Source organism: Medicago sativa, chromosome 3 (genome assembly GCF_051527215.1).
Source record: "Medicago sativa cultivar Bolivia chromosome 3, Bolivia_mono, whole genome shotgun sequence".
NCBI classification, from domain to species: Eukaryota; Viridiplantae; Streptophyta; class Magnoliopsida; order Fabales; family Fabaceae; genus Medicago; species Medicago sativa.
The window spans coordinates 68,184,358-68,211,715 of NC_140751.1; the positions used below are offsets into that span (position 1 = coordinate 68,184,358).

General features: G+C 33.0%; 3 protein-coding genes, 2 non-coding genes and 1 pseudogene across 8 annotated transcripts; 3 read left to right on the plus strand and 3 right to left on the minus strand.

Annotated features, from left to right (window-relative positions):
* Window positions 1–1,740: 1,740 nt before the first annotated feature.
* On the plus strand, window positions 1,741–11,576 carry LOC146939490 (cold-responsive protein kinase 1-like). 3 transcript variants are annotated; one of them, XM_085753113.1, is made up of 8 exons: window positions 1,741–2,154; window positions 8,551–8,948; window positions 9,230–9,352; window positions 9,502–9,629; window positions 9,782–9,995; window positions 10,115–10,346; window positions 10,461–10,611; window positions 10,899–11,576. In XM_085753113.1, exons 1-8 carry the CDS (start codon window positions 1,772–1,774, stop codon window positions 11,208–11,210), a joined length of 1,941 nt encoding a protein of 646 aa, XP_085609239.1. In that variant the 5' UTR covers window positions 1,741–1,771; the 3' UTR covers window positions 11,211–11,576. The 3 variants fall into 3 exon arrangements, with proteins under 3 accessions (XP_085609239.1, XP_085609240.1, XP_085609241.1); XM_085753114.1 differs by having other exon boundaries at window positions 8,551–8,855; XM_085753115.1 differs by having other exon boundaries at window positions 8,551–8,699.
* Window positions 10,621–13,567, minus strand: LOC146939491 (protein DJ-1 homolog D pseudogene; annotated as a pseudogene). Its single transcript, XR_015030006.1, has 3 exons — window positions 13,488–13,567; window positions 11,549–12,360; window positions 10,621–11,300 (listed from the first exon to the last, which is right to left on the minus strand). The product of XR_015030006.1 is annotated as a protein DJ-1 homolog D pseudogene (transcript).
* LOC146939492 (U1 spliceosomal RNA) lies at window positions 13,419–13,579 on the minus strand. Its single transcript, XR_015033894.1, has one exon. It is a non-coding gene; the product is annotated as a U1 spliceosomal RNA (small nuclear RNA).
* A 1,361-nt stretch (window positions 13,580–14,940) lies between these two features.
* On the minus strand, window positions 14,941–18,727 carry LOC146939493 (protein DJ-1 homolog D-like). The gene is made up of 5 exons (XM_085753116.1): window positions 18,506–18,727; window positions 18,311–18,427; window positions 17,303–17,743; window positions 16,191–16,553; window positions 14,941–15,374 (listed from the first exon to the last, which is right to left on the minus strand). Exons 1-5 carry the CDS (start codon window positions 18,557–18,559, stop codon window positions 15,186–15,188), a joined length of 1,164 nt encoding a protein of 387 aa, XP_085609242.1. The 5' UTR covers window positions 18,560–18,727; the 3' UTR covers window positions 14,941–15,185.
* An 866-nt stretch (window positions 18,728–19,593) lies between these two features.
* Window positions 19,594–19,675, plus strand: TRNAS-AGA (transfer RNA serine (anticodon AGA)). Its single transcript has one exon. It is a non-coding gene; the product is annotated as a tRNA-Ser (tRNA).
* A 3,318-nt stretch (window positions 19,676–22,993) lies between these two features.
* On the plus strand, window positions 22,994–26,293 carry LOC146939495 (ARM repeat superfamily protein). Its single transcript, XM_085753117.1, has 8 exons — window positions 22,994–24,149; window positions 24,288–24,372; window positions 24,805–24,901; window positions 25,086–25,149; window positions 25,238–25,294; window positions 25,596–25,633; window positions 25,727–25,808; window positions 25,961–26,293. The coding sequence occupies exons 1-8, from the start codon at window positions 23,085–23,087 to the stop codon at window positions 26,048–26,050; spliced, it is 1,578 nt and encodes a 525-aa protein (XP_085609243.1). The 5' UTR covers window positions 22,994–23,084; the 3' UTR covers window positions 26,051–26,293.
* The last annotated feature ends 1,065 nt before the right edge of the window (window positions 26,294–27,358 follow it).

Consider the following 27,358-nt stretch of genomic DNA (forward strand, 5'->3'; position numbering starts at 1 on the left):
AATCACAATGATGGAATTCATCATTCATTACATACATAGTGATGAGTTGTTAAAAGGCAGGTGGTTGCAATGAGTTACACATTTTAATTTAGACGGTAATTACAGTTGGATCATGAAGGAAGCTCGGGTGATCATCATATTGGTCACGTTGAGTGTTTAAACTTTAAAATTGTTTTAGCTTGTAAAAATTGCTATCAATATTATCTTTTCAATATTCACGATCTCTTGTAATATGAAATTCATGCGAGTTACATCATTTTATGTATTATCTATTAATTCTAAAATGTGGATCCTATAAAAGTTTCATTCCACAAAAGAATGAATGTTTAAGTGAATGTTAAAAAGAAAGTATTATCATATCTTCTAATAGCTTTATTAACTTGTCTCTTTATAAACTTAACTTAAAAAGTTTGTACTTAAAAGACAAAACTACAACTATTTTGCAATGATCAATTAACGATAGATATGAAACATCTTTCAATCCTTCAAAAAATGAAACATCTTTCAAAGAAAGGTTGGAACCATCTACGACTTGAATCCAAATGTCCCCGTTCATTTAATATCTTAAGGTTTAATAAGTAGTAAAGTCCTGGCTCTAAAATATTCCATGTCTCTATACTTGTTTTTGTCAATATTTTATATTTAATGTCTCTATTTTTTTTTTAATGATTTGAACTAAATTTTTTGAATTGACTCACTGATTATAGTTTGATCTATATATTTAGATAACCAAAACAAATCATTAATTTATTTTTTTGCGAGAATTCATTTAAAATTTAAAGACCTAATATAAATTATTTTTTAACGTGACCTAATATAAATTGTTTAAAAATATAGAAACATGATTAAAAATGCATTAGTTTGATATCCTAATTACAAACTATTGACAAATTCAGAGGCCCAATTATAATTTTTTTTGGTAGTTCAAACTATTTTGTACTATTTTATTATTATTATTATTATTATTATTATTATTATTATTATTATTATTTAAACAAGTATATATTATGAAAATAATACCGTTCAAACCCCATTGTTGTGTTGTTAGGGTGGGTAGTTTTGCACGTCTTCTGGAAATCATATTTGGAAGTAAACGCCTGTTTTCCATGGCTGCTAATTGTGTTGACTACGTTTTAAGTAATTTGGTCCTCACCAATGCCCTCGTATATTTTCATCCATTTAAAATATTCTCCATCAATGTCACATTTTTGTAAAAATAATTGTACTAAAATCAATGTGGCTCTCAAATTTTAATGTAGTATAATTTTTTTTTCTTCTAATTTGTACATCACATTTTTGTAAAAATAATTGTACTAAAATCAATGTCGCTCTCAAATTTTAATGTAGTATAATTTTTTTTCCTTCTAATTGTACAATAATATGTATATTACTCATAAGTCAATTGTTATTCAATTCCTTTCTTTATATTTTTTTTGAGGAAAATTCCTTTCATTTATATTTAAATTCTTTTTTATAGCTAGGTTTCTTTAACTTTAATTATTATTTTTTATTTGAGACGTATAGAACATCTTTTAATTTGTGTTAGAAAAACACACTCATAACAGGACCGTATACGTGAGACTACCAATTTTCTAACCAAGATATTGTTTTGGCAGAGTTGAATATTAATATTAATCCCATCCTATACTCCCACTTGGACTCTTCTAAAATTTCTACATGTCAACATAATCATAGCATATACTCGAGAATATATATTACATGACAAAACAAACATAAGACATTGAAACATTGTACAAAGGTAAAATTAAGGATGATGCTGCAACTCAAGCTAGTGTTCATAACCTTGGTGTGTTGGAACATATTAATTAGTTATGATTGCGTTGTTGGAGATTCACAAACAAGTATAGTATTAAACAAGGGATGTAGCACATATAACGCATCAAATTTGCGTAGCTTCTATGCAAATATCAATCGAACATTTTTAGATTTGAAGAATCAAATTAGCAATCAAAGCAAGCACTTTGCTACATCACAACAAGCCATAGGTGAGGTAATTGTGTATTCTATGTTTCAGTGTAGAAATTACCTCTCTAAAAATGATTGTGTTGGTTGCTTCAACGTTGCCTCTACCAAAATCCGTAATTGCTCAGCTGCTAATGGGGCTAGACTCGTCTATGATGGCTGCTTCCTCAGGTATGTGTGTATGGACTTCAAGGATCCATGTAAATACTATGAACTTGCACTTTTCAAGAATTTTATCAATCCAACAGTGAAATTTGTTATTAATCAGATTAAGAAAATTCTAGGCCGTTTTAAAAATTTCAAAACTATATCCATCAAACATACGGCGAAGAAATCTAGTTGACCAAAAGTGGTTCATAAATTTTAGTAAGGATGAATCAATCAAAAGAATCCAAGTTTCATCCCTAAAACAATCTTTAGTAAGACTTTATAGTAGATTTTCGAATAATATAATTCTATTTCTATTTTTATGACTAATATACTCGAAGGAGGAAAAGAAGCCTTATATTCTTAATTTTAATCTTTAAATTACTTTCAAAATATTTTTAAATAGTAATTAAATACACAATAATCACTTAGTTAATTTGTCAAAAAAATCACTTAATACTCCAAAGTCTTATCGTGTAATCTACTTTGTGATTTTTATTTTTATTTTTTATCAATTTTTTTTTGGCAATCCCTTTTTATCATATTGAATATATTCAATCACTTCTTTCCTAGTCTTTCTCCCTCTTTAAGTTTATTCTCTCTCTCTCTCTCTCTATATATATATATATATATATCTATTTTTAGTTCATCTTCTATTTTTCAAATCTATTTTTTTTAAAGAGTTTAAAGATTATACTAACGATGTAAATTTTTCAACATTACCTTTCAATCAGCTTTTACCACGAAAACAAGGCAAAGGCTACGGTGGGAGACCACTTTAGGTCTCCTACAGTAGGAGACTTAACTTTTTTTTTTTTTGCAAAATAGATATCAACCATTGAATAGACTTGAAATTTTTTAAAGACCATGGTATTATCATACTCTCTTTAACACTAGATTATTTTTACACTTATCCTTCTTTCTTCCCCTCCATGTTTCTGCTTACTTGTCCACCACCACCACCAACCTCTCAAATGTAATGTTAGACCAGAAATTCAACCTATCAATACCATCAATTACCAATTTAAATCCTTGGGAACGTCCAACTATGGTAAATGATATCAGTAAAGTGAACAATTTTTTTATTTTTACACTGAAGTGCAAGACACTTCTTTTCCATCAAAACATAATAAGAAAAATCATAAAAAAAAAGGATAATTTGCCCAGAAAATGAAACGACAAAGATGACCAGCGTCCTTAGCAACGGCGGTGGACGGTGGCTCTCCGGCGAAGGTGTCCAGAACGCAAAAAGAAGTAGATCGATAGAAAGATTTCGTGACGGAGAACAAGATCTAATGAATCTTGAAGGAGATGGAGTTTCGTTCAACAAGCAAGATCTCCGGCGCCGGCACAGGTGCCGATTCGGATTCAAGCCGTTAATTTCCGATTCGTCAACGCTTTTCAATCCGTTAATTTCCATTCTGTTGACGATTTCTAATACATGTTTCTGGATTTACATATTCTAGATCTTAAAAACGGTAGTTGTGTTATCATAGAGGATTTATGTTGAATGTGAAAAAGTGTTGGTAATTATTTGTTTTTGCTTAATAATGGAGTTCCTTTAGTTTTCCCTGATTTGTTGTTCATGGAATGATTGAATCAGATATTTATTTGGATACTGCAGAAACATGAGGTCTCGGTTCAGGATGAAGAGTGTATGGTGGTGGTCTGGTGGAGGAAGATTGTGTAGAAAAAATATAATGTTGAGAGAGTATGATAAGAGTGTGTACCTCTTTTGATCTAATGGTCATAAAATAACTTGTGCACCCACCCACTTTAATTTTGCATAAGAAAAAAAAAAAGGTTGGTCTTGTACCGTAAGAGACCTATTGAAGTCTCCTACGGTAAACGGCACCGGAAAACAATTTGTTAAACTACTTAAACTTCTAGTAAGATTTAATTGGATAACCCAAAAAAAAAAAAAAACTTGTTCACATGTGCAAAAAAAAAAAGGCAATAAAAACTAGATGAATGGTTTTTTTTTTTTTTGAAAAAACTAGATGAATGTTAATGAGTGCTTTAAGGCTATTGTTTAATAATCTAAAATTGTATCTTCAATGCAATGAAAATTGAAACACTTAACATTTTCAATAAACAAATTCTTTGTTTGGATCTTTAAACAATATCATTAGTACACCCATTAGAGCCTAAAAACTAAGGATGCATAAAATATGGAATTCTAAAAGGTGATACCCGACAAGTTTTAGCAAATTTTTCCTTTAAAAAAAAAGTTTTAGCAAATTTTAATAAAATATTACATCTGTTCCCATTTTTTATTATTATAAATTCACTTTTCTCTACTCAAAATTAGTAAGGTTCCACTTTTAAACCTTTTTGAGAGGTTGGTATTATACAAGAGAAATGATATTTGAACATCCATTTGGTGACAACTTTTGTGACAATTTTCTCTCTCATACTCACATTATTTTTTCACTTTATCTCTCTATTATTTTGGTTTTCGAGCAAGTACCCACTTTTTCTTTGTAAATGATGGTTGTCAAATAAGTTGTCAACCAAATTGGTTGTTCAAATAACACTCCTCATTATACAAGCACAAAAACTAATAGGGAAAAAAATCGTGGTACATTTGATTTTACAATAAGGTTAAATTTGTTTTTGGTCCCTATAAATATATCAACTTTTTGTTTGAGTCCCTTTAATTTTAGTCCTTCAAATTTTAGTCACTTTTGGTCCTTATTTTTAAATCAATTTTTGTATTTTTTTAATGAAATTGTGCAGAAATGTGTAGAATATCGTAAAAATCACTCTAATATTTTTTTTTAACAAAACATAAATTAAATATGAATTTTTAACCACTAAAAATATAAAAATTCATATTTAATTTATTTTGTTAACAAATTCTATTTTTTGGTGAGAGATTCTTATAATATTATAAATTTTTCTGCAGAATTGTTATTCAAAAATACAAATTCCACATATGAGTTTACTTTAAAGGAGAGACCAAAAGTGAAGATGAAAAACTTTTGCATTGACTAAAAGTTAAAAAACTTTCTCCCTCCTTTAAGTTTATTCTCTCTCTCTCTCTTATCTATTTTTAGTTCATCTTCTATTTTTCAAATCTATTTTTTTTAAGAGTTTAAAGACTATACTAACGATGAATCAGCTTTTACCATGAAAACAATTTGTTAAACTACATAAAATATCTCAACAAGCTTCTAGTAAGATTTAATTGGATAACCCAAAAAAAAAATATTGTACACGTGAAAAAAAAAAAGACAATAAAAACTAGATGAATGTTTTTTTTTTTTTAAGGAAAAAACTAGATGAATGTTAATGAGTGCTTTAAGGTTATTGTCAATTCTCTGTCTATCTATCTATTCTCTAATTATAAAATTTAATGTCTACTAAAAATACAATCTTACCCCTTCTTAATTTTTTGACACGTCATCAAAATTATATCTTTTTGTGTCTTTTGCTTCAACTTTCCCCTATTTTTTCTCTCTCAAAAACAAATTAAAACAAACTCACTCAATAAAACACATTAACTAAATCTTTTTTAAAGAAAAAAGAAACATAATCTTAATCCCAATCAAAACAAATTTTCCTAGAATTCAACTTTTAAATATCTAAAGAGTTAAAAAAATTACAATCTTACCCCTTCTTAATCTTATGACACGTCATCAAAATTATATCCTTTTGTTTCAACTTCCCCCTATTTTTTCTCTTTTAAAAACAAATTAAAACAAATTCACTCAATAAAACACATTAACTTAATCTACAAACAAACTTAATCTTAATCCCAATCAAAACAAATTTTCTTATAATTCAACTTTTAAAAATCTAAAGAGTTAAAAAAAAAATACAATCTATTATCTTTCTCTAATTATGAAAGTTAATGATCAGTAAAAACACAATTTTCCCACATCTTAATATTTTGACACCTCAACTTATATTTATCTTTTTGTGTCTTTTGTAACAAAAGAACCTATTTAGCTGTGAGAGAACATAAATTTCAAAAGATTGATGTGATTTTGCAACAAAAAGTTTCTTTTATATTGATGTATCTTTTTTTGGTGGTGGTCAGAGTTTGAACCCCAGACTTTACATATATTATGCATTGTCCCTACCAACTGAGTTAAGTTCACGAGGACTTATATTGATGTATCTAAACAAACTACAATATATTATTTTTTTAAAATGATTTTATATAACCATAAACAAACACAAAATAAATTATGATATTTTTATTAAAATTTAAAAAAATACTAAATTATTGAATGTGAATATTATTTTTATTTTAATTTGTAACAAATAAGCCCTACAGGGTTTGCAATAAATTTTTTTAAAAAAACTTTAAACAAGAAGATAGTTTTGTAACACAAAATCCAAATAATAAATCAAACCAAGTGGATCGACCCAAATCTATCCTAACAAAAATTCACTAATAACGGGCGCAACCTAGCAAACTCATATACGGGCGCGAAACAGGATAAAAAAAATATGAAAAGTGAACCTCAGCAAAAAACAATTAATGAAATCTTTATCAATATGAAAAGTCAACATAGTAAATAATTCAGTTTTACAATTTATAAACAAGACTCATAACGACATCTCTATCAATAATGAAATTTTTACTATTTTAAATATTTTTACATATAATTACACTATCCTCCCTTAAGATCTTCTTAAATAACACAAACACCCGCTCTATTTTTTAACTAAATACTAATCTTTTTTTTTTTATCAAATTGACAAGCACTTCTCTTATAATATAACATGGTTTAAACTTTGTAAACCCCATTTATTTTAAGCAATTAACTTCTTCATACAAGTATGAAACTCATTTAATTTTCGACCATTTTTCTTTCCATTTTTCATGTAGGTAATTTTCCCCAACTTATTGTTCCTGGATCAAGGTGATTTAATTTTTAAACTCTAATGTAATAAAACGGATATATCAAAGATTATTTCCTTTTCATTGTTCAACCACAATGTCCATCCACCAAAAAATTTCTCAATTCTATATTCTCTTTTGATCTCTTCTGTAATTGTCGATGTTAGATTCTATTTGGTGGTAAAAACAAATGTTATTATTGTTTCTCCATTGCGAGAAAAACACTTCATTTAACTTATTTGTGAAAAGAGAAAGCTAATACAAACAAACCAAAATGACAAATTAAATTGTATATTTACAAAGTGATTGAAATGGATAAAATGAAGGGAGATTGATGTGTTTCAAAAATTAGAAGGGGTGTCTGTGTTATTTAAGAAAATCTGAAGGGAAGTCAAAATAATTTTTCCTTTTATCATTAGCGTTGACTTTATCATTAGTTTTTTCTTATCTTCTCAACTCATATAACATTGCAATGTGCTTTGATGCACATCCCCCACTTCGAATTAGCCCGTGCAGAGCACGGTCCGTGCTTAGCACGGGTTTGTTGCTAGTTTAATAATCTAAAATTGTACACCTTCGATGCAATGAAAATTGAAACACTTAACATTTTCAATAAACAAATTTTTGTTTGTATCTTTAAACAATGTCATTAGCACATCCATTATCAAAAGCCTAAAAACTAATGATGCTTCGAATATGGAATTCTGAATTCTAAGGTTGGACTTGCGTGACATTATGTCACGGTGACATTAAATCTGGGCCACACAAATGTGGTGTGTTGTGTGGCCCAGATGTGTTGTATGTGTTGTGTGGCCCAGATGTTGTGTGACAATGTGTGTTGTGTGGCCCAGATGTAATGTTACCGTGACATAATGTTACACAAGTGCTGTCCGAATTGTAAAAGGTGAAACCTGACAAGTTTTAGCAAATTTTAATAAAATATTACATCTTTTCCGATTTTTTATTACTATAAAGTCACTTTTTTCACTCAAAATTAATAAGGTTCCACGTTTAAACCTTTTTGAGAGGTTGGTATTCTACAAGCACAAAAACTAACGGTGAAAAAAATTGTGTGACATTTTATAATAATTAATACAAAAACTAATAGTGAAAAAAAATTTGTGACATTTTTATAATGATTATTATAAAATCGTGTGAATTAAATATGAATTTTTATGTTTTTGGCGATTAAACGTTTATATTTAATTCATGTTTTGTTAAAAAAAATTCTAATTTATTAGAAGAGATTCTTATAATATTCTAGGCATAAAATCATTCAAAAATTTGAAGGGTACATATAACCAGATTTAAAAGCAAAGAACAAAAGTGATATAAAACCTTTAGAAGAACTAAAAAAACGAAAAAAAAAAATAAAAAATTAGCGAGACTAAAACGATAAGTTTGAATATTTATATAGGATCAAAAATATATTTAACCCTACTTTAAAACTATAGTAATTGACATCTTCATTTTTTTGAGAAATATGAAATAACTTAAGGATATACTTCCATATAGTTCCCTTTCTTATTTGACTATGACATTGTACCCTTTGAAAATGTGATAAGGTACGAGAGTGAAAGATTCTACGATCAAACAACTCAACCTGGGAATGGTATATCATGTGGGAACAAGACTGCAAAAGAAGGCACTGCATTTGGAACAATTGGACATAAAGTGCTGATGGATATCCAATTAGCAACACCTAAAATTAAAGGTTTTTTTGCAGCTACTAAGACACAAGTGACACCTGGTGGTAATAGTTCAATTTATGCCATTGCACAGTGTGCTGAAACAGTCACAGAAAGTGGTTGTTTAGCTTGTTTAACAGTTGGATACAACAGCTTGCAAACTTGCCTTCCTAACAGTGATGGTAGAGCATATGATGCAGGGTGTTTTATGAGATACTCAGAGACACCCTTTTTTGCTGATAATCAGACCATTGATATTACAGCCTACTTAAAAGGTACGATTATTTGGTATAATTTTTTTTCATTGATTTTAGTTTAGCGAATAATTTATATAGAGTTTAATTGATATGCACTGCCGATGTGATAATAATGACAAGTGAGTGATCATGACCGGATACATGTATAAAAACATTTTATACAAACAATGTATACAAATTAAATCCGCGTATACTTAAATGCAAATTGCGAACTTGGTGCACTAAGTTGTACACAAACAATAAAAAGTAGTACCTCATTTCATTGGAACTGATGTAAACTATTCTTTTGTGTTATGAAGGAGGTTCAAGCAACAAATGGGCCATTATAGGTGGTGTTGTTGGAGGTGTAGTAGGTCTTATTGTTATCATTCTTGCATTGTTAGGTTGGCGACAATACAGAAAACCTAAGAGGGCTCCTAGAGGTCAGTGATGCATGTTGCTTACAGCTTTAGTGTGTATTTTCAATAGACACTAACAATGCATTATAGGTAGTGATGCATTGCTACGCTAGTGTGATTTTGACTTTGCATTTATTTTTCAAAGAAACTCAAACTCATGTGTTCCTTTGCAGGTAACATATTGGGAGCAACTGAGTTGAAAGGTCCAGTTAACTACAAGTATAGTGATTTAAAAGCTGCAACAAAAAACTTCAATGATGAAAATAAACTTGGAGAAGGAGGCTTTGGTGATGTATACAAGGTAATCTAAAGTCCTTTGCATAATTTCAATTTTAATGTAGAGCATGTTCTAAGACAATAATGATTATGTGAATTTGCTTTTCCTTTTTTTTTTATTTGCACAACGGAGAAAATTCACTTTTACAGATATTTTTCAATCATGCTATTGAATAGGGTACTTTGAAAAATGGAAATGTTGTAGCAGTCAAGAAACTAGTTTTGGGAAAATCAAGCAAAATAGACAACGATTTTGAAAGTGAAGTAAAGCTTATAAGCAATGTTCATCATAGGAATCTTGTTAGACTTCTTGGTTGTTGCAGTAAAAACCAAGAGAGAATACTTGTCTATGAATACATGGCAAACAGCAGCCTTGACAAATTCTTGTTTGGTAATAACTCTCTTCAATTCAACCACTAAGACAATCATTAAATTTGTTGAATTTTTTTATTCTACTTCTTCTTTTCTCTTTTCCATAGCCTTAAATATATGAACTTGTTAATTAAATAGGTAACAAACAAGGTTCCCTCAATTGGAAACAAAGGTGTAACATAATTTTAGGCACAGCAAGGGGACTGGCCTATCTACATGAGGAATTCCACATTTCCATCATACATAGAGATATAAAGAGTAGCAATATTCTCCTTGATGATAATCTTCACCCCAAAATTGCTGATTTTGGATTGGCGCGGCTTTTGCCAGGGGATCGATCTCATCTAAGCACAGGAGTTGCAGGAACATTGTAAGGCAAAACAATTTCATTCACCTAGATTACATTTATTTGAACAGCATATGTTATATAAGAGAGAACTTAGTTTCAGACCATGTATAAGTATTGTTTTGTTGATCTTGTCAGGGGATACACAGCACCCGAGTATGCAATCCATGGTCAATTATCAGAAAAGGCTGATACCTACAGCTACGGTATTGTAGTCCTAGAAATCATAAGCGGTCAAAAGAGTACCGAAATGAAGGCTGATGATGATGGTGAATTCCTTCTTCAAAAGGTAAGCAACTTCTCACAAGTCAAAACAATGAATCCCTTAAGTCATTTTTATTTTTACAAGATACATATGAAAAAAACACAGATTAAAGAACTATCCTAAAAGTAGTTAATGCTAGTTTACCTTTCAAAAACCCCTAATGTAAGGGAAACATAACAATTAATACACTTTAAAATTGTATTTTGTTTGTTACATTAAGAATAAAAGAACCTAGAGTGACTCTTACAAAAAGGACCAGAGGGATTATCTCTTAATCATTTAACATATGGTCTTTGATTTTCACTGAATAGACATGGAAACTGCATGAGAGAGGCATGCACTTGGAGCTCGTGGACAAGGTCTTAGACCCTAACGACTATGATGGAGAAGAAGTGAAGAAAATGATAGAGATTGCTTTGTTGTGTACTCAAGCATCAGCTGGAATGAGACCAACGATGTCTGAAGTAGTAGTCCTCCTCCAAACCAGGAGCTTAGTGGAGCACCTGCAACCAACTATGCCTGTGTTTGTAGAAACGAATCTTAGGTCTCGTGAAGGCCACTCTACCTCAACTGGTTCTTCTACGTCTAATGCCACTGCCTCCTTTTCTCTATCAGCTCGATGATTATATGGAACAGTGAAGGGACTTGAACTGAAAAGATAACAATAAACCAGATGAGGGTTACTCCTCGTTAATTCCAATTGTTCATCAATCCTACAAGTACAAAAGTATTATCTAATGTGGTGTTCGATCTCAACAATATAATTCGAAAATAGTATACAGATAAACAGTTGCATCTATGTTTATTATGAATTTATGGTCTATGTTTGTGTAGTTTATTAGGTTTGTTCATTATGAATTTGTTGTAAGCTAGTTAGTCTGCTACAAAGGAGTTTTCCTTATTTATTTTTCTTTTACTATAAATACACAATTTATATCTCCCCTAGGAGAAAGAATAATACCTCAGCCAAAAGAGTCATTTTGCTCAAAGTGCTTGCTTGCCTAGCACATTACAAATCCTTCAAATACAATATGGTAACACTGCACATCCCCTTATTTTGAATCCTTCAAAGGGTTACTGGAAAGATACTTGAATACCGAGTAGCGCCATTAACTGGTCAATGAACTCAGGGTGCCCTGGCTATGCAGTTCCAGTAACCAACTTCCGACAAGACCACATTAAGCTTCACAGCCGGATAAGCAGTGCATTTCCTTCCATGTTACAAGAAAAAGGAACTAGTAATGGCCTTCTTTGAGGGGCAAACTGCATCAACGTGGCATCCTAAAGCCTGAAGAGCAGTATCACAGTCCTTGATTTATTAACTGCAGGCAATGAGAAAAATAATTGAACATACCCCACAAATAAAAAGGATTTTTTTTATCAGAGCCACTTATTGTGCCTCCTAATGTCTTCACAAAATGGTGAAGAAGTTCGGGATACTAGTAATGAGATAACCATCCACTACGGTTGTTGACATAGTGTTCAAACGAAAAAGCACCAGCAGCAATCAATACCGGTTTGAGAGGAGGAAAAGCTGTGCACTTGCGACCTTCAAGTAGATTAGCAGCTGCCAGGATCACATGGCCATGACATATGCAAGCAATAATTTCTTGTCCAGAATTGACAAGCATGTCCGCTAGCTCCATAACAGAAGCATTGTGGGCAAGATACTCCAGCGCGCTTCCTCCTGGTAACCACTATCCATCATAGCTTGTATGATCGATCTCATCAAAAGTTCAATTGAGTGTAAAATTGTGACAAACTGTCTTAAGTCTGAAACCAGCAAAATTCCATTATTCAAGTTAAAGCTTTACCATACATACAAATATCACTGAGAATATGTTTGGAAATTGGAAATTTGGAACTAAACTACAGTTATGGGAATTGATTGGATGTTTTTGAGTTCTTTTAAAGTTAAGGTTGTTTGGATTGACTTATTTGAGTTTATTTATACACCGACAAAAGTGCTTTTGAAACTATTTGAGATAACTTATAATGTTTACTATTTTTAGCTTATTTTCATCAATGTTTGTTTGGATTCAGTCCCTGCAAATTGATAAACAGTTGCTTTTAGTCCCTGAAGTCATACGAGACCAAATATAATCACGCCACATGACCGAATAAGCTAATGTTTGGGACCAAAGCAACATGTTTTACATCTACAAGAACGGTACCAAACAAAAAACCTTATCAGACTAAAACAAAGACAGTATAATTGCATGAAAAAAAATCATATTTAAACTTAAATAGTTTATCCAAATTTAACTTCTTTTTTTGTCAACTAACCTAGTGATTAGAAATTCACCTCTTGAATAAGCGGGGTGTTCTTAAGTTATGCACCTAAAAATAAACTTATACATAAACATACACTTTATTGTGAATATATGAGTTGCATGATAAAGCAAGTTAAACATAGACCTGACCACCACAAGATGTCAATTCCCGTGACAAACTGCATCGATGGAGATGGAGACACCAAATGCTTGCAATGTCCGGCAACAGAAAAATGAGTTGGGTGAATTGAGTGAAGGCCCTTTTGGGAAGCATACTTCATAGCCTTCCATGGAATCACCGCCGCAAAGGAGAAGACCCTTTTTGGGAGTCATGAATTTAGGATTATAGATCAAAGAACAAGTTGTTCAGTGTTTGAATGACGTAGATAATGTCAGTAGAGATGACAGGGGAAGGAAAAGGGGTAAAAGAGAGCTTTTCCTGATTTACTGGGTTTTGGTGAATGTGTTGATGAGCAAATGATGAATTGCTTTGATCTGAACCAAATGGCCATTTATCAGATCCTAGGCCCCAGCCACACAAAATTTAAACTAAAATTGGAGGGGGCCGCGCGAACGCAGGCCCCCACAGCAACAAATTATGATGTAGGCTCCACCACTTGGGTAGACCTTAGGAAGGCACCCCTCCTAAGTGCAATGGAGGTCACCTTCCTAGGCCATGGGCCTTCTTGATCACCCATTGACCCCATCCAGGTAAGTATGTAATTCAATGCCATACCTTTTCATTTTATATCCCATGCCCCTCGCCACTGTGTCTGATATTGTCGATGTGGGACATATTGTTTCACATACATTTGCACACACTACTGTTGTTTGTGCTTTCAATATTCTTTCTAAACAATTGGATATCCATTTGTAATGGCTACACTGCTACATCGTTTTGAAAATCTAAACTAGGACCAATTTGTCTCCATGATTTAATGCACGAGTTGTATGTCTCAACCAAGACTTTCAATTACAGAATATAATATACTTGAAACACATATTTGTCACTTCCATTGGAATACAAATTTTACCATTGCAGCTGTGGAAACTGGTATTTTTAGTTGAACTGGTGATATATTTGCATCCCAAAGCCAAGTGAAAATAGCTAAAATATGAATTTGTGTAAAGTTTGTTTGTAGTTTGGGATAAAATAAACCTAGCTAGTTTGTTTTATTTTAAAACTTAAAACAACAGGCAGAGGAAAAATGTCATAATTTTGCATCTCTCCGGACAAAGAAAATATTAGTGGAACATGATTTCATATTAATTAAGAAAACTGGTTTAATCACATGAGATGTACATAATTTGCTGAGTCATCCATATTCGACGAATAACACTCAGTTGTATTCATATTTATGGGATTAAAATGTGAGTCATGCGAAGAGACCACAAATTTCTCTTATAAAAATGACCCGAATGAGTATGTACTAATATTTTATCATATGAGCTTTGACTTTCACTAAACATACATGGAAACCGCATGAGAGAGGCATGCATTTGGAGCTCGTGAACAAGGCCTTGGACCCTGATGACTATAATGGAGAATGAGTGAGGAAAATGATAGTGATTGCTTTATTATGTACTCAAGCATCAGCTGGAATGATTGCTTTATTATGTACCCAAGCATCAGCTGGAGTAGTAGCCTCCTCCAAACCAGGAGCTTAGTGGAGCACCTGAAACCAACTACTCCTGTGTTTGTACAAACGAATCTTAGGTCTTGTGAAGGCCACTCTACCTCAACTGGTTCTTCTACATCTAACGCTACTGCCTCCGTTTCTGTTCTATCAGCTCGATGATTGTATGGAGCAGCAAAGGGAATTGAACCAAAAAGGTAACAAAATAAACCAGATGAGGGTTACTCTTCCTTAGTTTCAATTTTTCATAATTTCATCAATCATACAATTATAAAGTATCATGTGAAATAGTGACTAATGTGTTCACGAATAGGATTAAGAAATTGTATTAGACATCGGACAGATACAAAATTGCAGCTATGTCTGTTGTGAATTTATTGTTATGTTTATGATTGTGCAGTTTATTAGTTTTGTTTGTTGTAAATTTGTTGTAAGCTAGTTAGTTTAATTCAAAGGAGTTTTCTTATTTATTTTTCTTGAACTCTAAATACACGATGTATCTCTTCACTAGGAGAAAGATTAATTCCTTAGCCAAAAGAGACACTTTGCTCAAAGTGCTTGCATCCATAGCACATTACAAGTCCTTCAAATATAATAAAAGAAAGAAGAAGAAAAACTACACATCCACTTATTTTGAACCCTCTAATACTGGACACATGTGGCAGAGTTTATTCATTACAAAGTGCGACTAGAAAGATACTTGAATACCAAGTAGTGCCATCAATTGTGCAATGAACTCAGGGTGCCCTGGCCATGCAGCTCCAGTAACAAGATTTCCATCAGTGAAACAACGACTTATGGGGTCAGGCTCCAGCCATGTTGCTCCTGCCAAAACCACATTAAGCTTCACAGCCGGATAAGCAGTACATTTCCTTCCCTGTTACAAGAAAAATGTAGTAGATTCTTAAGTTTCTGTTTCAATAAATGAAATAAGAGGAATGATATAAATGTTTTATTTTACAAAATATTAAATGATTCTCAATACATGTTTTTCAACGCACCGTCACCAATGAATGATGTGTAACAGAAAGAAAGTAAAATTAACAGACATGTGACATCAATAATTTAGAAAATGAGGGATACACCCATGGCCGAAGATTTATCAATTTTTTTCATAATAGATGGATAATGAGGAGAACTCAACCAACAGAAGTAATTTATAAAGTCTCTTAGTGAACACTAATGGTATCAATGAAACCCACATAAAAAAGGGTATGAAGAAAGTGTTGAGCCAAAAACCAAACACCAGAAGATGACACAAATCTCATCGAATCATCTTTCATTAATAGTAAAAAGATAGATATGTCCACATTTAATTTCTTTATGCTTAATTATGTATTATCATTCTTTCGGGCAATAGATAGTGAATATCTAATGAAAATGCTTGAGGATTACATTCCAATTATCCAAGCAAGAAAACAAGAAATTAATACAACATTATGACAGTTTAGACCACAAGTGCGGTCTATAACAACACCATTACATTATCGGATTTATTTAAGGAAAACTTCCTACTTGCTCAGCCTTGCTAATTATAACATTGTAACCCACAATCCAAAAGAATGATGGATAGAAACAGGTGTAGAATGAACAAGAGTTTAAGAATATTAGTAGCTACTCAATTCAAATGGTGGTTAATAACTAGCATGAAATAACAAAAATGGTGCTTGTAATGAGTTTAGATTAATGATACCTTGAGAACACCAGCAGCAGCTAAAATCTGTTGGCCATGGCAGATTGATGCAACTGGCTTCTTGTTCTCCATAAAATGCTTCACCAAGGCAATAACTGCCTCATTCAATGACAAGTACTCAGGTGATCGACCTCCAGGGATGACAAGAGCATCGTAGCCTGAAGGATCAACATCATCAAAGGACGCAGTTAAAGCAAAATTGTGTCCTGGCTTTTCACTGTAAGTTTGATCTCCTTCAAAATCATGAACAGCAGTTGGGCAAGTGTCACCAGCCTTCTTTGAGGGGCAAACTGCATCAACGTAGCAACCTAAAGCCTGAAGAGACTGAAAGGGAACCTTGACCTCGTAATCTTCCATGTAATCCTGTGATTAAAAATTGTTAAAAAAACGTCTCATCAACCATCATAGCAATAAAGGTAAAATGATTTATGAAAGAACATAAACTAAAGAAATTATTGGTTACAGTAGGTGCATGGTAAAAACAAAAGAAATTATTGGTTGCACTAGGTGCATGACACTCCTCATATACTATAATATTGAACTGTGAATTATCCGAAGGTCACTGGGCCACGATTGTCTCCCACTTAACTATTTTAATGTTAATAAATGTTAAGTGTATGCAGAGTGGCGAGTGAAAGTCACCCACTTTAACGGTTTTAATGCTAATAATTGCAACAAAGTAACATTAACACAAGCACATACATTGGGGATGACACCAATAGTAATTTGAGAAAACATAACTGATTGTACGTAACACAAGTCTGAGTATCGTGTCAGTGTCCAACACGTGTCGGATTAGACACGCCTTCAATCTTAAATATTGATGTTACATAGATTGTTAGTTTATAGATAGTAGCAAGTAACCTACATAAATTAAGTGGTATAAAGGTATTGCTTGAAGGTATAGTATAAGATAGCTTTACACCATGTTTAACAAGGAAATTCTAAAACAAAAACCCATAGATACTAATTAGTAAATAGTGATTAGCTCTATTCCTAAAAATTCTACTTCTACAACTAGTCATGCCAAAAAGAAGTAAAGTGAGCAGTATCCAAGTCCCACGGTCCGTGATTTTTTAACTACAGGCAATAAGGAAAACATTTGAACATACCCCACAAATAAAGAGGATTTTCTTATCAGAACCACTTATTTTGCCTCCTAATGCCTTCACAAAATGGCGAAGAAGTTCAGGATGCCCTTCATAAGTAGGTGCAGTAATGAGATTACCATCCACCACAGTTGTTGACATGGTGTCAGGTTCAACCCAATGAGCACCAGCAGCAACCAATACCGGTTTGACAGGAGGAAAAGCTGTACACTTGCGACCTTCAACTACACCAGCAGCAGCCAGAATCAAATGGCCATGACAAATGCAAGCAATTTCTTTTCCAGATTTAACAAACTTAGTCACCAGCTCCACAACACTAGGAATGTGTGCAAGATACTCCGGTGCCCTTCCTCCTGGTAACCACAACCCATCATAGCTTGTGTGATCAACTTCATCAAAAGTTGCATTGAGTGTAAAATTGTGACCAACTGTCTCAGTATAAGTCTGAAACCAGCAAAAAAAAAACATTATTCAAGATTAAAACTTTACCATACATATCATAAAATCTCACCAAAAATATGTTTGGAAATTGGAACTAAACCAGTTACGGGAATTGATTAGATATTTCTAGATAATTTTTTTAGCTTTTTTCCTTTAAAGTTAGGGCTATTTAGATTGACTTATTTAAGTTTTTCGACTGACATAAGCACTTTTGAACATGTTTTGGGAGAGTTTATCGAAACACCTTATGACATGTCGATAAACTATTTTGAGCTTATTTACATAAGCTCTACGGGATAGTTTATGACATGTCCATAAACAACTTATAACTTATATAAAAAGTAAAAACAGTTTGACTTTATTTTATCGCTTGTTATAAAATAGCTTATACATAAGCCCTTATATGATAAGCGCTTATGCTATAAGTGCTTAATTTAAATTGTTTATCCGATATGAAATTATATCTAGCTTGATGTTGAAATCCTTTTCATTTGAATATATATATTGTGTTGTATATAATGATAAAAGCAAGTTAAACAAAGCCAGAAACAGATTTTAACGATGAGAGACCTGGCCCCCGGAAAGAATGTGGACGGCAGTGCGGCAGACATCACCGGATTTTTTGCCGGGACAAACAGCGTCGACGGAGACACCAAAGGCTTGTAATGCTTGAAATGGAACCATACCCTGCAACAGAAAACGTGAGAATTAGAGTGAAGGGGTGGGTGAAGGTGATGAAATGAAGTTGAGTGAAGCGTTACTTACTTCATAGTCTTCCATGAAATCACCGCAAAGGAGAAGAACCCTTTTGGGAGCCATCGATGGCTGATATTGCAATGCTTCTGATTTTAGAAGTTAAGAGGTTAGAGTGAGTGATGGTAGAAGAAGAAGAAGAAGAAGAAGAAACAAAGAGATTATGTCAACCTTAAACATGTATCTACTCTCATTAGTTGGTTTGGTTTGGTTTGGATAATGTGTCACCATAACAATTGTCGTAAGGATGTTATTAAAGAATTTATAAAAGAAAATTGTGTCTATTAAGAATATAAATTGTTATTTTTGTCCACATTTGTTGATTTTTTATATAAACTTCTTAGTATTTTTTAAGTGATGATCTAAGGGTGCTCATTATCGTTTTATCATATATAATAAGTACTTTGGTATGAAATAGACCTGACAATCATCGAATTCGGCTAGATGCAATGAAGGACGACGATTGATCCACATTAGGGAGTGGTACTCGAACACTTAAGTCAGTAAAAGTTTTAAAAGAGTATGGATATTTAACTGAAATACAAAACGTACATTTCACTCAAAAATGAGAGACTTTTTATAAGTGACGTGTAATTTGATTGTATGTCAAAAAGAGTTATTAGTTGCAGATAATTTGTCGTGAATTGTTGGTCGTTGTCTTATCGCTATTAAATGATGTGATTTGATTATGGGTTTTAACCATCTATATTATTGAACATAGAAAGCCATGTAAGTCATAGACTTTTGCGTGTTGGGTCGTATTTTTAAAGAAAATTGAAAATTCACCCGATCGAAATATATTCTATAAAGTATATGTAATCTGTCAATTTATTCACCACCTTTAAGACTTTAACAACATATTCTTTTTTAAACACTTAACTACATATTTTTAAAATTCAAGATTGGGATAATTTAAAGCTTAAATTAATGATTTATTTTGATTTGGAAATCTCTAGATTTGCAGCCACCGTGTTCTTCTATGGTGGGAGACAAGACTATTATTTATTATTTATTTTCTTTCTCTCTTTTAGGAAAATAGAAAAATGTTTCATGATTTCTTTCATTGATTATCGCAATGATTGACAGTGACAACAACAAATGTGGACGTGCCGGAGTGGTTATCGGGCATGACTAGAAATCATGTGGGTTTTACCCGCGCAGGTTCGAATCCTGCCGTCCACGCCTTTTGCAATGCAAATTTCATTTTTCATGTGTATATTTTTTTTTTGTTTACATACCAACCAAACCACGGGTCTTTGAGACACACTTCATATCATCATCCATATATTTATTTATCGATTTATGGAGTATAAGAACAAGAGATGAAGTTTAGGCAAAAACAAGTGTTGAAGTTTTCCGTATGTTGCACCAAATGTAGAAATTCCAATCTGAATCAATAAGTAAGATTGAGATCTTAAATAAATAAAATTCACATCAGTGGACTGTAGGACTGTTACAAAGATGGAATTGTACAAATAGATGTGGATTGTCTCATGTTTCATCCAAATATGAAATTCTTATGAACCATTTGTTACATTCATATATCAAAAAATGCTAACAAATCTTTTGAGTATTTTTAGAAAACATTTTTTTTTTCATAAAATGTGATGTAATTATTATTACATTGGCTAAATCTTGACTTATTTTTTTAAAACAAATTCTTGACTTATTTTTTTAAAACAAATTTCTGTAAAAAAGAGATAACACAAAGTTTCTTTATATATATTCTTTAGACAATGTCTTCAAAAATCTTGTTAGCACGATCCTTGTAAAAACGTAAATTTGATAATCAATAATTTAGAAATTCTAAAAAAAATTGTGTTTGTTTACCGGAATAAAAATCACTTTTTAGAGAGAAAAATAAAACATTTACATATAATTGAGTTTTTGAAGAAGCTATCGAAATACCTTCATTTGAAGCATTTTTTAAATTTAATTTCAGACTATGATTTTTTTTAAATATATTTAACAAAAGTATGAAAACTTCTAAAAATGATTATTTTGTATTTTTAAAAAAAAAATTGTCTTGAAAAAAATTGTAGGAAATGGATTTTTGTTCATCACTTGCTCACTAAAATTCATTGTATCTACGGATGGCAATTGGACCCAGGTTCAATGGCTACCCGTAAAAATTATCCACAATGGGTAGGGTAAAACCCCGTTTTCATGGACCCGGGCTTGGGTTCGGGTATTACCCGCAAATTTAAATGGGTATGGGTACGGGTAAGTGTACTATATTTCCCATCCTTGCAACCCGCATAAACATATTTATATAATACGATAAATAATTTATTTATTTTCAGTGTATAATTAATTAATTTATTTAGCTATTTAAGTCTAAGCCTAAACCTAAAAACTACTTAATACAATAATTTATCCCTCCTGTTGGTGTACAATTTTTGAAGGATGTTTTGGTTGTTTTTTAGTTTGGTAAATATTATAATTCATATTATTTTATGAGTTAATTTGCAAAATCTTGAACCATAGTTTTATTTCAATTGTGATATTTTTATTGTCTTTTCATAGTTAAAGTGCGGGTATGAGCTCTAAGGTGCCCATAGGGTATGGGGAAGGGCACTAAAGTTGTTGCCCACGAGAGTACGAGCTTGGGTACGAGTATTTTTTACAAACGCGGATATGGGGAAGGGCACCGCAGTACCGTACCCATATGGTACCCATTGTCATCCCTAGTTATCTCACATCATTTTTAAATTATAAATCTTAACGAATTGGCCACAGAGGCTTCCTCTAGAGGATGGCATCATCGGCGCACTAAAGATGGATAACTAAGAGGCATGAATTCCCAACCTTAAAACTATGGTACAGGTTCCTCGATTCCGTTGAACGGATGACACCACTTAAACCCTCAATCACTAACAAAAAAAGAATGGGGCCAAGATTTCACCCGTGTTTCAGCCCACGCTGAATATTAATCTCCTCGATCGGCAACCGGTAACTACCACAAAGAGGTTACCACAAATAGACATGTTTGTATCCAGCTACACCACCTTGCACTAAATCATAACCTCGTCATCATGTAATCTAGAAAACTCCAATTGATCGAGTCATAAGCCTTCTTAAAATCAACTTTAAAGATTTTAAGAAATTTGAATGTCATAACTTAAGATCACCTTTTGAGGGCCTTTCAACTTATCTTTCAAGGTTATCACCATCCAACCATATGGGCGCATCCTATACCAACTCTGGTTCAATATTTGGAGCAATTGTTTTTTTTTTGAAACAACAAATTTTATTAAACGACATGATCCCTGCTCAAGACGAACAGGGACCAGTGAAATTGAAAATACAAACAAAGGCGCCGTATATAAGCGGAACACCCGGAAATAAACACCATAAAAACACCCTGAAGGACCTCACCCACCAAAATACACGTCACCTCCTAAAACATACTCCTTCACGAAACCAACCACTGTAAAAACGATATCCAACCATCCATCGTCACTACTCACCCCCAAAGAAAAACACCCCTAAAAGATAAAACCCCGTCCTGAACACCAAAGCTGAGCCACATCCGCTAAACTCCTAACCAAAAGACCATTCAACTTCCACCACCTCTCATCCTCCGATCCAACGAGAGAAACCATAAAAAGCCCAAAATCAAACTTGAGCCAAAGAACTGACTTCCGATCTCGAATCAAAAGTGATCGGCCCACCAGACTTTAAGACCAAATCAGAAGGGCACCCCTCACCCCCGATACACCAGAGAAACACCAAATCACGCCAAACAAAATTGCAGCTAGACACCAACTCCCGATCTCGAAGCAAAATGTAATGCTATCATAAAAGCATATGAGTTTGTGGAGGAGTACGAACATGACAATTTGGAAAAATAAAGTAGAAAGTAGTCTGAGGTGGTTTATAAAGATAAAGAGCAGTGTCGAAGCTAGAAAAGAAAATCGGATGGCTTACTAAAATTGATTTAATATATAAACACAAAACTTAAGTTGCAATGAGTATCAAAGACAAAGTTAAAGTGAAGGAGTTTGACCAAAAAGCTCGGGACAATGCTTTAGGAAAAAATGAATTACATGTGTTTATAACTGTTATAAATCATGAAACTGATTTTATTTTTATATTTTTGACGGTTTTTTTTTGACAAATATATTTTTACGGTTAAAAATTCATATTTTGTTAAAAAAAATTAATTTTTTTTATGGGAATTTTTTTTATAGTATTATAAATTTTTACTCAAAAATATGAATTCTACACATGAATTTACTTTAAAATAGAGATCTAAAATGAAGATGAAACACTTTTGAGGGACTGAAATTTAAACGAGAATTTAAGATGAATTAAAAACAAAAAATTACATATTTATATCCTTAAAAAAAATTACATATTTATAAGCACCAAAAACATATTTAACCTTTGTTTTTAAGACCCAAAAATGTTAAAAATAATGATAAAAAATGTTAATATTGTCAAAATTTAAGACCCAAAAAACAAGCACAGTAAAGCCTGAGCTGAGGTAGTGGCAGAAGCTGAGGTAGTGGCAGAAGAAGAACTTTCTCTTCACTTCATCCAAACCCCCCACTAAACCTCTCATTAGGGTTTCAAATCTTCAACAACAATGGAACCATCCACCACCACTCGCAACCACTCATCCAAACGCAAATTCGACGACACCGTTTCATCCTCCACAAACAACATCGATCTCTCCCTTCTCGAAGCAATCGAGAAATCCCAACCCACAATCGACGCCGTCGACAACCGAACCCTAAAAAAACTCGTCCTCTCCTTCGAACGCCGATTGAAGGAAAACATCGAAGCACGTCTCAAGTATCCAAATCAACCCGAACGTTTCGCGGATTCTGAATTGGAGCTCCATGAAGAGCTTCACAAGCTTAAAGTTCTTGCTGGAGCACCGGAGCTTTATCCGGATCTTGTTAACCTCAATGTTGTTCCGTCGATTGTTGATTTGTTGAATCATGATAACACTGATATTGCTATTGATGTTGTTACGTTGATTCAGGATTTGACTGATGAAGATGTGCTTGATGAGAATGATGAACCTGCTAAGGTTCTTGTTGATGCGCTTGTGGATTGTAGTGTGTTGGAATTGCTTGTGCAGAATTTGCATCGGTTGTCGGAGAAGGATGCGGATGAGAATGCTGCGGTTTATAATACGCTGGCGACAATTGAGAATTTGATTGAGGTGAAACCGGCGGTGGCGGAGATTGTCTGTGAGAAGACGAAGTTGTTGAAGTGGCTGTTGGGGAAGATTAAGGTTAGGGAATTTGATAGTAATAAGCAGTATGCATCGGAGATTTTGGCGATTTTGTTGCAGAGTAGTACGGCGAATCAGAAGAAATTGGGGCAGATGAATGGGGTGGATGTGATGCTTCAGGCGGTGGCGATGTATAAGTCAAAGGATCCCAAGAGTTCGGATGAGGAAGAGATGGTGGAGAATTTGTTTGATTGTTTATGTTGTTTGTTGATGCCGTTGGAGAATAAGGAAAGGTTTGTGAAAGCAGAAGGAGTTGAGTTGATGATAATTATTATGAAGCAGAAGAAATTGGCGTATGCCTCCGCGATAAGGGCACTTGATTTTGCGATGACAAATTACCCTCCGGCTTGTGAACGTTTTGTTGATGTTTTGGGATTGAAGACAGCTTTTGCAGCTTTTATGGGTAAGGCAAGTGATACTGCTTTTTCCACTTCTAAACCAATTTTGTAGAACTCTCTAGAGTTTATATGTTAACTTATGTGATTTGATTGTTATCTTATAAATTGGTTGCACTTGCACTAAATTAGTTTTGTTTGTCACATATAGATTCCCATCAGTAAAAAGAACAAGAAAGAACGGTACCAGGAGGAGTTAGAGGAGCGAATTGTGTCACTAGTTGCTTCATTATTTGGTAAGCAGGCAAGTCAAGTTACATTTGAGTTTTGACATAGTATGTGGACAGACGGACACTGTACTGTACTTTTCCCTTATCATTAGTTATGTAATATTGAACTTCAGTAACATGTATACTTTACCATTGGTACCTTGAGTTATTTCGCGAAGGAGAGATTAACTTGTTGGAAATTAGTGAGAAGATAAACAAACTTATACTTTTATTTTCATACAACGAAAATTTTAGATGATAGAACTGTCTAATACGGGGATGGATACAGCATATACAAACCCCCCTTGAACTGTCCCCGAGATATAAACTAATACTTTGCAAAGTGACATCAAGTGAATCCATGCGTGAATTGAAATATGCATTAGTTAGACGCAATGTGCATGCACCTTAATTTTTTCTTTTTTAGATGTTGAACTTGAGTACTCTATATCTTTCCAGGTGGAATCTTGAGGGGCTCTAGGAGAGAAAGATTATTAAGTAAATTTGTTGAAAATGAGTGCGAGAAGATAGATAGGCTAATGGAACTATACATCAGGTAGGTTGATCTTGTCCTCTTTCCCTTATATTGTGTTCATGATTGCCGAACTTAATCCATTTGTTCCATTCTGTATTAATCTGGTTCTAAGTTGGTACGCATCTTTGTATGTATAGAATCATAAAAGATGTGGCAGTAGAAATCTAGACTCAAAGCTTATTTTTCATTACTTTTTCCCTCCCAGATATTCGGATAGAGTAAAAGCTGAAACTGAACGGTTGGATCAAATTGAGTTTGATGACTTGGAGGTAGTTTACTTATTCTGCTTGTTTATGTCAGATTGAAGTAACCTTATTTATTTTATTTAGCAAAGTCTAATATTTTTGTAATTTATAGATGGATGAAGATGAAAAGTACAATCGTAAACTAGAATCTGGACTTTATACTCTTCAGGTAAGTTTATTTTACTGACCAACTGATGCCAAGTAATGGCTTGGTAGTAGTTTTTTTGTGTATTTTATGAACACTCATCCATGACTGCTTCAAAACATGGGGCTGTCTTTTTATCATATTAAAAAAAACATGTTTGGAATTTTTTCTCTATACTTAAAAAACTTCCATTTCAAATTGCAGTTGAGATTTTTTTTTAGTAAATACCAGTGGTGCTTACTGCTTATAATAGCTCCGCCTTCTGAATGAGATGCCAGTTTTACAGCACCTTTTTATACTGACTAATTTATATATGATTTTTCAGTTGGTTGCTGTCATTTTGGGTCATATTTGGTGCTCCGAGTAAGTAGTTGCATCTTTTTATGATAAAGTTAAGAGTTTTTAGTTACTTATGTTTTCTTTCACCTTGCCTGACTTAATTAAATTTTTGGTCAGGCATTCACAAATGAGAGGAAGAATTGAACTACTTCTCAAGCAGAACAAACTTAGTAAACAGCATGTCAAGGATATACTTCAGGTATATATCCTCTGCGGCTATGATTGAATAAATTCATATTTTATATTTTGTTACTGTTAGTGTTGGTTTTTTGCACTTAAGATGCATCGTCGAAGTCCCAATCCCCAAATTCAAATTCAGAAGCTCTAACGGATTATTTTCCCATGGTTTAGGAATATCATGACAATATTGGCGATCTTGATGGACCAGAAGAGAAGGAGCGAGCACAGACAAAGATTCAGAAGTTCTTAATGGCATTATAACTGTTGTAAGGCTTAACAGTGTAAACTTCATTGGAAGTGATTATTATTTTTCTTCTTTTTGCCCCTCTTTCCTAATGCATGTAAAATCTGTTTTGTCGGGAGAACGAGAGGATAATTGAGAAAGAAACACTGATATGTGGTTGTTGAGATCATAGTCACATACAGTTTCTGTCACAGCTTCGATTTCTGTATTTATACTGGATAATATATCTTCTTTTCCCCAGGGGCAGGGAGTTGTCTTGACTCTTCTTCATCCATCTAGCAATTTTAGACCGTTAGGGAAATTTTCTAGTTTTGATAGGTTGTTTTAACGTCTATAATTGGTAAATTTAATTTTCAGTTTGAAAATAGCTAGAATTGCATTTAGTTAAAGTTTGTCCGAATTGCAATTTATTTTTGCAGGGATCAAATGGTTATAATGTTATATAGTATTCATTAAAAACTAGTAATAATTACGTTAATACGAAGTTTATTTGAAATATGTGTCGGTGGTAAAAATACATGAAAGTAAATAATGCGTTAATGTATATAATGATCTGTCACATCAAAGGGATTTGGATTCTTGAAATGTCAAACTAGACGTTTCGGTGATAAAGGAAGCAACACAGATGTTTTATTACGTTAAAATTGCAAGTAATCATAGTAGCATTAGGGTGGCAAAAATACCCATGCCCACGGGTACCCGTGGGTAAAATCCATCATGGGCACGGGGCGGGTAGCTAAACGGGTATCCACGGGTATAGTCAACGGGTATTTGACTACCTATTATTATATGGATATGGACACGGATTTGATTGTACCCATACCCATACCCGATAATAAATTAAGTAAATCACTAAAATATTCTTATATATCTTATCTTATTACTTAAAGTTGTTACCTTATTGAAGGAAATTTTACGGCCTACCTAAGATTCCTCGTTAACAACCTATTTTTATTTTCAATCTTTTTAATTCATCTTATTAAGTTCACGTTTCTACTTCATTCACATCATAAAACATATCATATGGATTATGTAAAAATCATGAATTTCCTATGGATTATGTACGATTTATGAAATTTTGAATGAATTATGTATGAATGTTTAAAAGTTGAAGTTTTTTGGTAACTAAGAAAAATTTATTGTTTGTACAAAAAAAATATCAAAAATCCATGGGTACCCATGAATAGCCATGAATACCTCAATGTCCACGGGTACTCGCACAGTGGGTACCCACGAGGGTACGAGGCGGGCACGGGTATCATATTTGTCCAACGGGGCGGGCACGGATATCATACTATCCGTACCCATGGGTACCCATTGACATG